The sequence below is a fragment of the Podarcis gaigeae genome (assembly GCF_964106915.1).
Source record: "Podarcis gaigeae genome assembly, chromosome: 2".
In the NCBI taxonomy this organism is placed as follows: Eukaryota; Metazoa; Chordata; class Lepidosauria; order Squamata; family Lacertidae; genus Podarcis; species Podarcis gaigeae.
Genome location: NC_139679.1, coordinates 114,436,826 through 114,448,961, shown reverse-complemented (window position 1 = coordinate 114,448,961; position 12,136 = coordinate 114,436,826). Strand labels below are relative to the sequence as shown.

The window sequence follows — 12,136 nt, the reverse complement described above, 5'->3', positions numbered from 1 at the left end:
CCGAAAACCCGTTGAGAAAATTGAGAAACATGCAGCGGAAGCCGTTTGACTTCTGAGGCACGTTATTACTATTATACGCGTTATTCTATTATAACAGAAGCAATTACTCTCGAAAACCAAAGGCCCGGTTAAAAAGGAACAGTTTTCCCCGGCACCTAAAGGTGTATAACAGGCACCCCCAAACTTGGCCCTCCAGATGTTTTGAGACTACAGTTCCCACCATCCCTGACCACTGGTCCTGTTAGCAAGGGATGGTGGGAGTTGTGGTCCCAAAACATCTGGAGGGCCAAGTTTGGGGGTGCCTGGTGTATAATGAAGCTAAAGTTCCCAGAATCCCTTGGGGGGGAAGCCATGGCTGCTTAACATGGTAGCATAGCTCTTTCAATGTATGCCATGAATTTGCCCTGCTAGGAAGCCCCACTGCCACCGGCAGCTTCTTCCTGCTTTGTGGGGTCTCTCTGCAGAGCCCCGGGTCCCCCTTCCTTACCCAGTTCTCCATGCGGTCCACCCGGCGCTGCAGTCGTGCTTGGAGCCTCTCTCCCTCTCCGCCTGGCACCCCGAACTCGGCCAGCAGCTGCTGCGTCTGCTCCAGCTCCTCTGGGCTCACCAGCGGCTCCAGGGAGCGCAGGTACCGGGCCGTGGTCTCTGCCAGCGACGGCAAGGGCTGGCGAGGGAGCGGGAAGGACGAGGCATGCCTGCAGTGGAGTGTCTGGAAGGGAAGAAAGGGCAGAGTCAAAAGAACAGTCACTCCCACCCAAGCAGGGTCAGAAATTCCCCAGGCGCCACAATGAGATTTCTGGGGGCTGACGTCTCCATCTGGCTAGCCTCTTACTACTACTACTACTACTACTACTAATAAATAATAAATAATTATTTATTATTTATTATTTATACCCCGCCCATCTGGCTGGGTTTCCCCAGCAACTCTGGGTGGCTTCCAACAAAATATTAAAACACAGTAATGCATCAAACATTAAAAGCTTCCCTAAACAGGGCTGCCTTCAGATGTCTTCTAAAAGTCTGGTAGTTGTTGTTCTCTTTGACATCTGGTGGGAGGGTGTTCCACAGGGCGGGTGCCACTACCGAGAAGGCCCTCTGCCTGGTTCCCTGTAACTTGGCCTTTCACAACAAGGGAACCGCCAGAAGGCCCTTGGCACTGGACCTCATTGTCCGGGGACAACGATGGGGGTGGAGACGCTCCTTCAGGTATACTGGCCCGAGGCCTTTTAGGGCTTTAAAGGTCAGCACCCACACTTTGAATTGTGCTCGGAAACGTACTGGGAGCCAGTGTAGGTCTTTCAAGACCGGTGTTATGTGGTCTCGGTGGACGCTCCCAGTCACCAGTCTAGCTGCCGCATTCTGGATTAGTTGTAGTTTCCAGGTCACCTTCAAAGGTAGCCCCACGTAGAGCGTATTGCAGTAGTCCAAGTGAGAGATAACCAGAGCATGCAGCACTCTGGTGAGACAGTCCGTGGGCAGGTAGGGTCTCAGCCTGCGTACCAGATGGAGCTGATAAACAGCTGCCCTGGACACAGAATTGACCTGCTCTTCCATGGACAGCTGCAAGTCCAAAATTACTCCCGAGCTGCGCACCTGATCCTTCAGGTGCACAGTTACCCCATTCAGGACCAGGGAGTCCCCCACACCTGCCCGCCCCCTGTCCCCCAAAAACAGTACTTCTGTCTTGTCAGGATCCAGCCTCAATCTGTTAGCCGCCATCCATCCATTTACTGCATTTATAGCCCACCTTTTTATCCAAGGAGTCTATGGTTCACATACCCCTTCCTCAGATAATCCCTACGACGACCCTGTGAGGTAGGTTAAGAGGCTGCAACTGACTCCAAGGTCACCCGGTGAGTTTCAGGACTGAGTGGGGATTTGAACCCTGATCTCCCAGGTTACCTAGTCTGACACTTTAACCACTACACTACACTGGCTTCCTAGAGTCCTTATGCTATGGGACAGCTATACAGTGGTACCTCGGGTTACAGAAGCTTCAGGTTACAAACTCTGCTAACCCAGAAATATTACCTCGGGTTAAGAACTTTGCTTCAGGATGAGAACAGAAATCACGCAGCAGCAGTGGGAGCCGCCATTAACTAAAGTGGTACCTCAGGTTAAGAACGGGCCTCCAGAACGAATTAAGTTCTTAACCTGAGGTACCACTGTAAACATAAAGCTGGGAAATGTAAAATGTCACGTAGAAACAGATCTGAAAATTTTTATTGATGCTTGAATTTGTTTTTTTTCCCTCTGGGTTGCTTTATTTGATGTTTTGATACGTTATAAACCGCACTGAATTTTTTTCTTTAAAAAATATAGCGAAAAATAATAACAACAGCATGAATAAAAAATTTCACTGTGGAAAAAAAAGGCACCTAGACATTACAGCGCGGTGACCGTAACCTAGGTTTAAGGTAAATGGTAAAGATAAAGGGACCCCTGACCATTAGGTCCAGTTGTGGCCGACTCTGGGGTTGCGGCGCTCATCTTGCTTTATTGGCCGAGGGAGCCGGCGTACAGCTTCCGGGTCATGTGGCCAGCATGACTAAGCTGCTTCTAGCGAACCAGAGCAGCGCACGGAAACGCCATTTACCTTCCCGCCGGAGTGGTACCTATTTATCTACTTGCACTTTGATGTGCTTTCGAACTGCTAGGTTGGCAGGAGCTGGGACCGAGCAACGGGAGCTCACCCCATAGTGGGGATTCGAACCGCCGACCTTCTGATTGGCAAGTCCTAGGCTCTGTGGTTTAACCCACAACGTCACCCGCGTCCCTTCAGGTTTAAGGTACCATTTGGCAATTAGCTTCTGTATCTGAGTTTCTAACACTCCACTCAACAAATATCTTCAATGGCTGCTGAGATTTCCCCAAGGGCAAATCCCCACGAATAGGTTTTAATTAAGCCGCCTTTATGTGCTGCCGACCCAAAAAGACAAAACATGTACAAAGCCCTGCCTCTTGCCCTACCGTCAATAAGGCATGGCTCTGCCCTCAGCATCTATGCACAGCACAAACAACAATGAGTTCTATGCCGAGGAAGCCCATTTAAATTAATGGTCCTACGTCAGTCATAACCAATTTCAATGGGTCTACTTTGAGTTTGACCAAGGCCCCCTCTGCATTATAGAGCAGTATCATACAGCTTTAATCAGCCCCCCCCCCGCCCCTCAAATAATCCTGGGAACTGTAGTTTTGTTAAGGGCACTCAAAGGTGTCAGGATGCCTTCAAGAGAACTACAATTCCCAGAGTTCCCTGGGAAGAGGGGTTTCTTGTTAAACCTCTGCGAGTTCCACCCTTTACAGTGCTACAATTCCCAGCACCCTTAACAAACTAGTTTCCAGGAATCTTTACAGGGGGGTTTTAAATGAGTAGACCGTAGATAAAACAAAAGGGGAGGAATGTGGGCACACATTCTTAGAAGTCTGGTTATAGAGAGGAATAAGAGTTCATTGAGGGATGCGGGTGGCACTGTGGGTTAAACCACAGAGCCTAGGACTTGCCAATCAGAAGGTCAGCAGTTCAAATCCCCGCGACGGGGTGAGCTCCCGTTGCTCGGTCCCAGCTCCTGCCAACCTAGCAATTCAAAAGCACGTCAAAGTGCAAGTAGATAAATAGGTACCACTCCAGCGGGAAGGTAAACGGCGTTTCCGTGTGCTACTCTGGTAACCATGCTGGCCACATGACCCGGAAGCTGTACGCCTGCTCCCTCGGCCAATAAAGCGAGATGAGATGAGAGCCACGACCCCACGAGTGGACCTAATGGTCAGGGGTCCCTTTACCTTTACCTTTAAGAGTTCATTGCCTCTGATTGCCAGCTGCTTGGGAACAGAGGTGGGAAAAGACTGTTGTCCTCATGTCCTGCCTGCGGTCATTCTATGGCAGTGGCATCCTCTGTCCGGCCACTGCGGCAACAGGATGTTGGGACTAGATCAGGGGCTAAGAAATTTTGCCACTCAGAGAGGGCAAATGCCAGGAGTCACTCTTAAGAGGCAAAAATGTGTCTGTTTACATTTTCTGTTGTGCAGTTGGGTACATCCCAGTTACACAAAAGCCAGATGTTTCTGCGTGCCCCAAAACTCTTCATCCAGACAAGCAAAACACGGAAGGAGGGCCAGTGAGAAGGCAAAGAGACCCGAGGGCCCGAAAACGAAGCTTAGAGAACTGCATTTAGCAACTGTGCCTGAGGTCCCCCATTCCTGAGCTAGACAGACCTAGCAGGAATATCTGGGTGCCTACAAATCACATTTGAAAAGCACCCCCCCCAAAAAAATCTTAGGAACCATCATTTTTAGAAAAAGAGTCTGGGAACTGTAGTACCGCAACTGGTAAACTGCATTTCCCAGGATCCTGGGGGCGCTGGTGGAATGTGCTTTAAATGCAAGGTACATGCGCCGCCTTCCAACACATGAAGCCAATGGCGGAGCGGGAGGAACTGGAAAAAGAGGTGGCACCATGTTCAGAGGGGCAGGATGCAAATGGCGTTGCTTTGGTGTTTTTTAAATAAGAGTTTTGCGGTTTTGCTCTGTCTGGCGCGGCCCCACCCGTTTGTATCCTAAGGGCCTCTCTCCACCCACTGCAGTTTTTCCGGGCCTCTCTACTCTCACGGGCACTGCGATCATCTGAAGGCTAAACTCGTGCTAACTTTCCCCTTCGTCCTCTGTGCAAGAGCCGTCCACTTTCCTCCCCTTGCAGGCAGACGCTCGCCATATGGAAGCCCCGAGGGCGCGCACGCTTTGCAAAACAAACGGCGCTTCCCTCTACCGCCCACTATCAAATGTGGGGAGTTTTTTTGGGGGGGTTGGGGCTGGATGCGGGGTTCTCCATTTCCCAACTCCGTCCGACTCCATGCATAGGCTTCCTCGTGAGGAGAGAGTCGTCCCGTCCCCCCCAAACTCCCCGGGATTTCTACCCAAGTCTGCGCGCAAAGACGATTCCCCGCGCACCGCCCTTCCCCATCTTGCAGACGCGGCTCCCCGCACGTCCGCACGCGGGCAGCGTGTTTGCAAAACAACGGGCTCCGCCCACGCTCGTCGGGATGGCACGCATCTCTCTTTTTTTTTTTAAAAAAAAGCGAGGCTTTCCACTCACCGCGGATCTCAGTCCCGGGGGCTTCGTGCGCCCCCAAGCCCGCCACACCAGCCTCCACCTGCCCATCGCCGCAGTCCCATGCGCCCTCCTGAACAGCTATGGGGTTCGCAGGGCTGCCTTAGGGGGCGGAGGGAGGGTTTAGGTGGGGGCGAGGCAGGAGGGCTGGTTGACCCGGGTGCACATATTTGTCATTTCCTGAAAAGGAGGGAGGAAGAGGATGGTTGGGAAATGGGGGTGGGGCTTTCTCCGCGTGCCCCCTCCTCCCCACACCAAATGCATCTTCTAAGGTTCTGGGATTTGCTGTGCATTGGATCTCGAGCCATAAAAACAACTGGCGTTTTTTGCTACAAGGGGAAAATAGGTTTTTGTCCACGAAGGAACGGAGCGTGTTGCCAATCTCTTCCAGCGGAGCGACGAAAGAATGTTGCAGGCGGGGCTTTAACATTGTAACCGCAAGAGGATGCGAAATTGGCTTTGCAACCTTTTCCTGGGATACAATTCAGCGCGTCGCGGAATTAAGTTTCCAGGCTTGTGCAGAATATTAAGGTTCGCAGAATTTTAATGGTACGCTGCCTTTCCGTAGTTAAAACCATGCTCAGGCTTACTTACAACATGGAAAAAAGTCAGATAGGATTACAACATGGCAAAAGAAGTGATAAACAATAAAGAAAACATTAAAAAAAATGCAACCGAGTTGTGCAATTCCCACATAAATTGTAAGACCTAAAGATACAAAAAATTAATGTCAAAAACAGCAACAGCCCCATCCCCAACAAAAAAAACCCAGCCCAAGAATCTGTTCAGCAGCCTCAGCTTTTGCAGCTGGAGTCAGTCCAGGCCCCACCCTCATCACTGTGTGAACCGCCCTGACCTCTGGGTATAGGGCAGTATATAAATTAATTATATAAGTAAATACTGATCTCTCCTCCAGATCAAGCTGCTGTATGAAGGCATAGCCACAAGGACCCGTTGAAAAGCTCAGATCTTGCCTTTAAACTGATTTTGGAGAAGCTGAGTCAGAGGAACATTTTTTATTTTGTTCCTGTGTCTGGCAGTATAAGGATATACTGCCTCAATTTTCCAGAGGCTATACATGACTAAACTTTAAATCATCCTTAATTTCTCAGAGGCAAAACATGGTTTGGTGGAATGGGAGGGGGGGAGCAGCTAAGGTTGTGTGTGTGTGTGTGTGTGTGTGTGTGTATAAAATGGTACCTTGGTAGCCAAATGGCTTGGCTCCCAAACAAATCAGCTCCCGAATGCCACAAACCCGGAAGTGAGTGTTCTGGTTTGCGAATGTTTTTCAGAAGCTGAACGTCCGACATGTCTTCCACGGCTTCCGATCAGCTGCAGGAAGCTATTGCAGCCAATCAGAAGTCGCATCTTGGTTTTTGAACCATTTCAGGATTTGAACAGACTCCCACAATGGATTACGTTCAAGAACCAAGGTACCACTGTTTATGTATATATACAGCAAGATCTGAGCTTTCCAACAGGTCCTTGTGGCCATGCCTCAAACTGCAGCCCTGCAAGTGCAAGTAGGAAAAACTCATCTCTGCCTGCTTCTTGGGAGAAAAGCAATGACAAACCTAGACAGCATCTTATAAAGCAGAGACACCTTCCCAACAAAGGTCCGTATAGTTAAAGCCATGGTTTTCCCAGTAGTGATGTATGGAAGTGAGAGCTGGACCATAAAGAAGGCCGATCGCCGAAGAATTAATGCCTTTGCATTATGGTGCCGGAGGAGACTCTTGAGAGTCCCATGGACTGCAAGAAGATCCAACCTCTCCATTCTGAAGGAAATCAGCCCTGAGTGCTCACTGGAAGGACAGATCCTGAAGATGAGACTCCAATACTTTGGCCACCTCATGAGAAGAGAAGACTCCCTGGAAAAGACCCTGATGTTGGGAAAGATGGAGGGCACAAGGAGAAGGGGACGACAGAGGATGAGATGGTTGAACAGTGTTCTCGAAGCTACCAGCATGAGTTTGACCAAACTGCGGGAGGCGGTGGAAGACAGGAGTGCCTGGCGTGCTCTGGTCCAGGGGGTCATGAAGAGTCGGACACGACTAAACGCCTAAACAACAACAACAACAACAAATTACTTTGTATCTGGCTCACATAAAAGGTCAAAAAAGGGAAGGGCTGTAGTTCAGTGGCAGAGCTACTACCTTGTATGTAGAATTTCCAGGTCCAATCCCCAGCTGCGGAGATTTGGAGAGACCCTTGCCTGAAACCCTGGAGAGATACTACCACTCAGTGTGGACAATGCTAAGGTACATGAACCGGAAAGCTCTGCTTCAGATGGTACATGACCCGGAAAGCTCTGCTTCAGATGGTCTTTTTTAAAAAAGTACCATTAAAAAATTTGAAGAGTTGCCATTCTGCTTGAAGCAGCGAAATGTGTTAATAAATATTCATAAGCAACAGAGAGAGATGATAAAAAAAATCCATCTCGCCTGCAGTCTCGGAGAAGATCTAGGCCATACACCTTTTTAAGAGACAATGTGGTTAGAACAATTACAGGGCAGTGCTATGCATCCCTGTTCAGAAGAAAACTCCATGTTAAGTGTTCATAACAATATTGCAGTCTCCAGATGCCAGCCCTACATGCATTTACATGGCAGCAAGCCCAGTTTGACACAATAAGAATCATATCCAAGTAAACATTCAGTCTGTAAGAGGGACCGCTGACTGATGTTTCCTGTTCAAACCGTGGGCCAATCGTAGACTGTTATTATGATGATTATTTTACTATTAGGCCGTCTATCATTATGGATTTAATTATGGTTTTCTCATTGATGTTCTGTAATGTGTTTTTAATGCCGTACACTGCCCTGGGGTCTTCTGATAAGGGACGGTATATAAATAGTAACAACAACAATAATAACAGACCTTGTAAGCCAAGTCACTGCACCAGTCTGGGGGCCAAATGTGCCCCCCCCCCAGGCCTATCTGACCCCTTACTGCCCTGCGGGTGGTGCTGTGGTCTAAACCACTGAGCCTCTTGGGCTTGCCGATCAGAAGGTCAGTGCTTCAAATCCCTGCAATGGGCGTTGTTCTGTCCCAGCTCCTGCCAACCTAGCAGTTTGAAAGCACACCAGCGCAAGTAGATAAATAGGTACTGCTGTGGCGAGAAGGAAAACACCCTTTCCGTGCGCTCTGGTTTCCGTCACAGTGTCCCGTTGAGCCAGAAGTGGTTTAGTCATTCTGGTCACATGACCCGGAAAGCTGTCTGTGGACAAACACCGGCTCCCTCGGCCTGAAAGCGAGATGAGCTCCACAACCCCATAGTCGCCTTTGACTGGACTTAACCGTCCAGGGGTCCTTTATCTTTTCTACCTTTTTACCATAACTGTGTCATTGGACTGTGATGATAATACCTCTTGCTTACCAAAATGGAGGATTGAGAGAGGTACATAGAAACTTCTGTATTTTTATTTTTTATTTTTGCATGGCTACAGTGTAGTCCAGAGCTTTCCAAACTTTTCATGTTGGGAACACACGTTTTAGACATGTATCATTTCACAGCGCAGTCATTCAGTTTTACCAGTGTTATAATAATTTTAAGGTTGTAATAATAAAATTTAAGATCTTATATATATAATAAATGTTCATAAATGTACCAACCAAGCACGTACGTAGATCAGCAAAGGAAGACCGACCTGAAACCATTTTGACTCCCAAACTGACCAAATGTTTTCTCTGCAAGGAGGGAGGGGGTGAGGGAACCTTCCCATTGTCTCAGGAATTGGGTAATCACCATCTCAAAGGAATGGCCAGACCTGTAGGAAAGGCAATCAGATAAGGCATTATCAGATAATCTGGCAGACAGGAAAAACAACAACATTCAAATTTCTGTTGTAGACCACCTTCTCTGTGATGTAGGTATGATATTTGTGGGGGGTGGTCTTGCGTTACACCCCTTCTGTGATGTAGGTATGATGTATGGAGGGGGTGGTCTTGAACTCTAGGGCAGGGAATTTAAAAGGTCTATATAAGGGCACTCATTTCACACGCTAGCAAGGTTATGCTTAAAATTCTACAAGGAAGGCTCAAGCAGTATGTGGACCGAGAACTCCCAGAAGTGCAAGCTGGATTTAGAAGAGGCAGAGGAACCAGAGACCAAATTGCAAACATGCGCTGGATTATGGAGAAAGCTAGAGAGTTCCAGAAAGACATCTACTTCTGCTTCATTGACTATGCAAAAGCTTTTGACTGTGTCGACCACGGCAAACTATGGCAAGTTCTTAAAGAAATGGGAGTGCCAGATCACCTCATCTGTCTCCTGAGAAATCTCTATGTGGGACAAGAAGCTACAGTTAGAACTGGATATGGAACAACTGATTGGTTCAAAATTGGGAAAGGAGTACGACAAGGCTGTATTTTGTCTCCCTGCTTATTTAACTTATATGCAGAATTCATCATGCGAAAGGCTGGGCTGGATGAATCCCTAGCCGGAATTAAGATTGCCGGAAGAAATATCAACAACCTCAGATATGCAGATGACACAACCTTGATGGCAGAAAGTGAGGAGGAATTAAAGAACCTTTTAATGAGGGTGAAAGAGGAGAGCGCAAAATATGGCCTGAAGCTCAACATCAAAAAAACGAAGATCATGGCCACTGGTCCCATCACCTCCTGGCAAATAGAAGGGGAAGAAATGGAGGTAGTGAGAGATTTTACATTCTTGGGCTCAATGATCACTGCAGATGGTGACAGCAGCCACGAAATTAAAAGACGCCTGCTTCTTGGGAGAAGGGCAATGACAGGCCTAGACAGCATCTTGAGAAGTAGAGACATCACCTTGCCAACAAAGGTTCGTATAGTTAAAGCTATGGTTTTCCCAGTAGTGATGTATGGAAGTGAGAGCTGGACCATAAAGAAGGCTGATCGCCGAAGAATTGATGCTTTTGAATTATGGTGCTGGAGGAGACTCTTGAGAGTCCCATGGACTGCAAGAAGATCAAACCTCTCCATACTGAAGGAAATCAACCCTGAGTGCTCACTGGAAGGACAGATTGTGAAGCTGAGGCTCCAGTACTTTGGCCACCTCATGAGAAGAGAAGACTCCCTGGAGAAGACCCTGATGTTGGGAAAGATGGAGGGCACAAGGAGAAGGGGACGGCAGAGGACGAGATGGTTGGATAGTGTTTTCGAGGTTACCAGCATGAGTTTGAGCAAACTGCGGGAGGCAGTGGAGGACAGAGGTGCCTGGCGTTCTCTGGTCCATGGGGTCACGAAGAGTCGGACACGACTAAACGACTAAACAACAACAACAACAATATAAGGGCAGGCACACCTTTGTTCTGGGTCCTCCTTCTTTCCTGCATGTGAGGGGAGCACCTGTTGCAACAGTTCAATAAAGATCAGGCTTACTAGCTGCTTTGCTTCTCAATATTCTCTGTTCGGTCTTCTTTTCTCCTACTGATGGAGAAACTACAAAGGACTCTATAAGGGCTCTTGTGTACCCCATAAGGGAACAAGACCAGATTTTGTTTACAACAGCAGCAAAACAGTTTAAACTAACCCCTTTCCAGCCCCAGGAGGAGCATTCGTGTGACACGCTGCAGCCGACACACTTAACGTGTCACGACACACAGTTTGGAAAGCTCTGGTGAGGTCTGTTGTACAAAGGCACATCCATTGCTCTGCTCACTTTTGCCCCTGGCTCTGCCTACTACTGGAATGTGCTCCCCCTCAGGGACCCTAAAACAGAATGTGGCCCTTGAGCGGAAAATAAATCCCCACTCCTGCTGTTCATGCTAACTGGAGAGTAATGCATATTTAGCTCAGTGTGACCTACTTCTCTGAGTAAGCTAATAGGAATGGAGAGATTTAAAATAATTTGTCTTGGGCTCCAGACCTTTACTTCTCCAAATAAAGTAAGAAACATTCCTTAGCAGATCAAAAGAAGAAGAAGCAGAATATGTGAGGTGCGCAGAAGATAAAAACATGCACTGATTAAATCAGAGCAGACTTCTTTTTTTGTTTGTTTCTTTTAAAGGCAGGCATGCCAAACTGAATATTTCAGCTACATTTGACAAGTAATGTTTCCCTGAAGGAAAGGGCTGCACAGAGAGAGGAAAGGATATTGTTTGCAACGATTCAATAGATCTTCTGGACCCTGGATATTGTCTGCTTTGCATCAGGCTGAATTCGTAGCATCACCCTCTTTTGTGGCTTCATGACTTTGCTGATACCTGAAGGCAGGAGGTGGAGGAGGAGGGGCACATTGGAGAGAACAGGCAGCAAATAATATGCGGGAAGGATGGAGCAGAGCATATGCAAACAGGCAAAGGTATAGCTATAGAAATAAAACAGCCATGTGGGAAGCGATGGCGCCAATAGCCCAATAATTATATCCAAACCCAGTAGGCCTCAGGCAGGCCTTCCGGCTGATGTACCGTAAATTTCGCTCTATAACACGCAGATTTTTTCTCCTAAAAAGGAAGGGGAAATGTCTGTGCGTGTTATAGAGCGAATGTGTGGTCCCTGGAGCCGAAAAATCAAGCAAAAATCAAATCGCGGGGCTGCACGCTGCACAGAGAAGCGAAACTTGAAAAGAGAAAGCGGCTGCTTTCCTGCATTCTGCCTCAGGGTCTTACTGCCCACCCTTCTCTGTTTCCTTGCTGTGTTTGCTGAAACGGAACAAAGAGCAGGGAAAGCCCCTCCCCTCCAGGCAAGCTCCGGTGCTGCTGGGGGAGAGGGAGAGAGAGGGGGGAAGGGAGAGAGAGAGGGGGGGAGGGAGCGAGGGAGGGAGGGAGCGAGGGAGGGAGAGAGAGAGAGAGAGAGAGAGAGAGAGAGAGAGAGAGAGAGAGATGGCTGGCTGGCTTGGGTGGGGGAAAACTTTTGCCTTCCTTTCCTCCCTACCCCTCTCCTGCATTCTTAGCCAGCTGCTTCTCTGCACACCCCTCTCCTGCTCCTTGTCCCTTCTGTGTTTTTCCTTCCCTCCCCACTTAAAATGTGGTTACAAAGCATAGATCCTCAGGATCTTTGCATTGGGTCACCCCAAATTCACCATCAGATCACATAGCATGTCCA

General features: G+C 48.3%; 1 protein-coding gene across 1 annotated transcript in view; it reads right to left on the bottom strand.

Annotated features, from left to right (window-relative positions):
• The window catches only part of LOC310837475 (carnitine O-acetyltransferase-like), a 37,088-nt gene extending 31,804 nt beyond the window's left edge, over positions 1-5,284 (bottom strand). Inside the window, exons 1-2 of the mRNA XM_083724114.1 lie at positions 5,093-5,284; positions 488-709 (exon numbers count right to left, since the gene is read on the bottom strand). Coding sequence (XP_083580240.1) covers positions 488-709; positions 5,093-5,158 — 288 coding nt within the window. The 5' untranslated portion in view covers positions 5,159-5,284. The remainder of the gene's footprint in view (positions 1-487; positions 710-5,092) is intronic.
• Between the last annotated feature and the right edge of the window lie 6,852 nt (positions 5,285-12,136).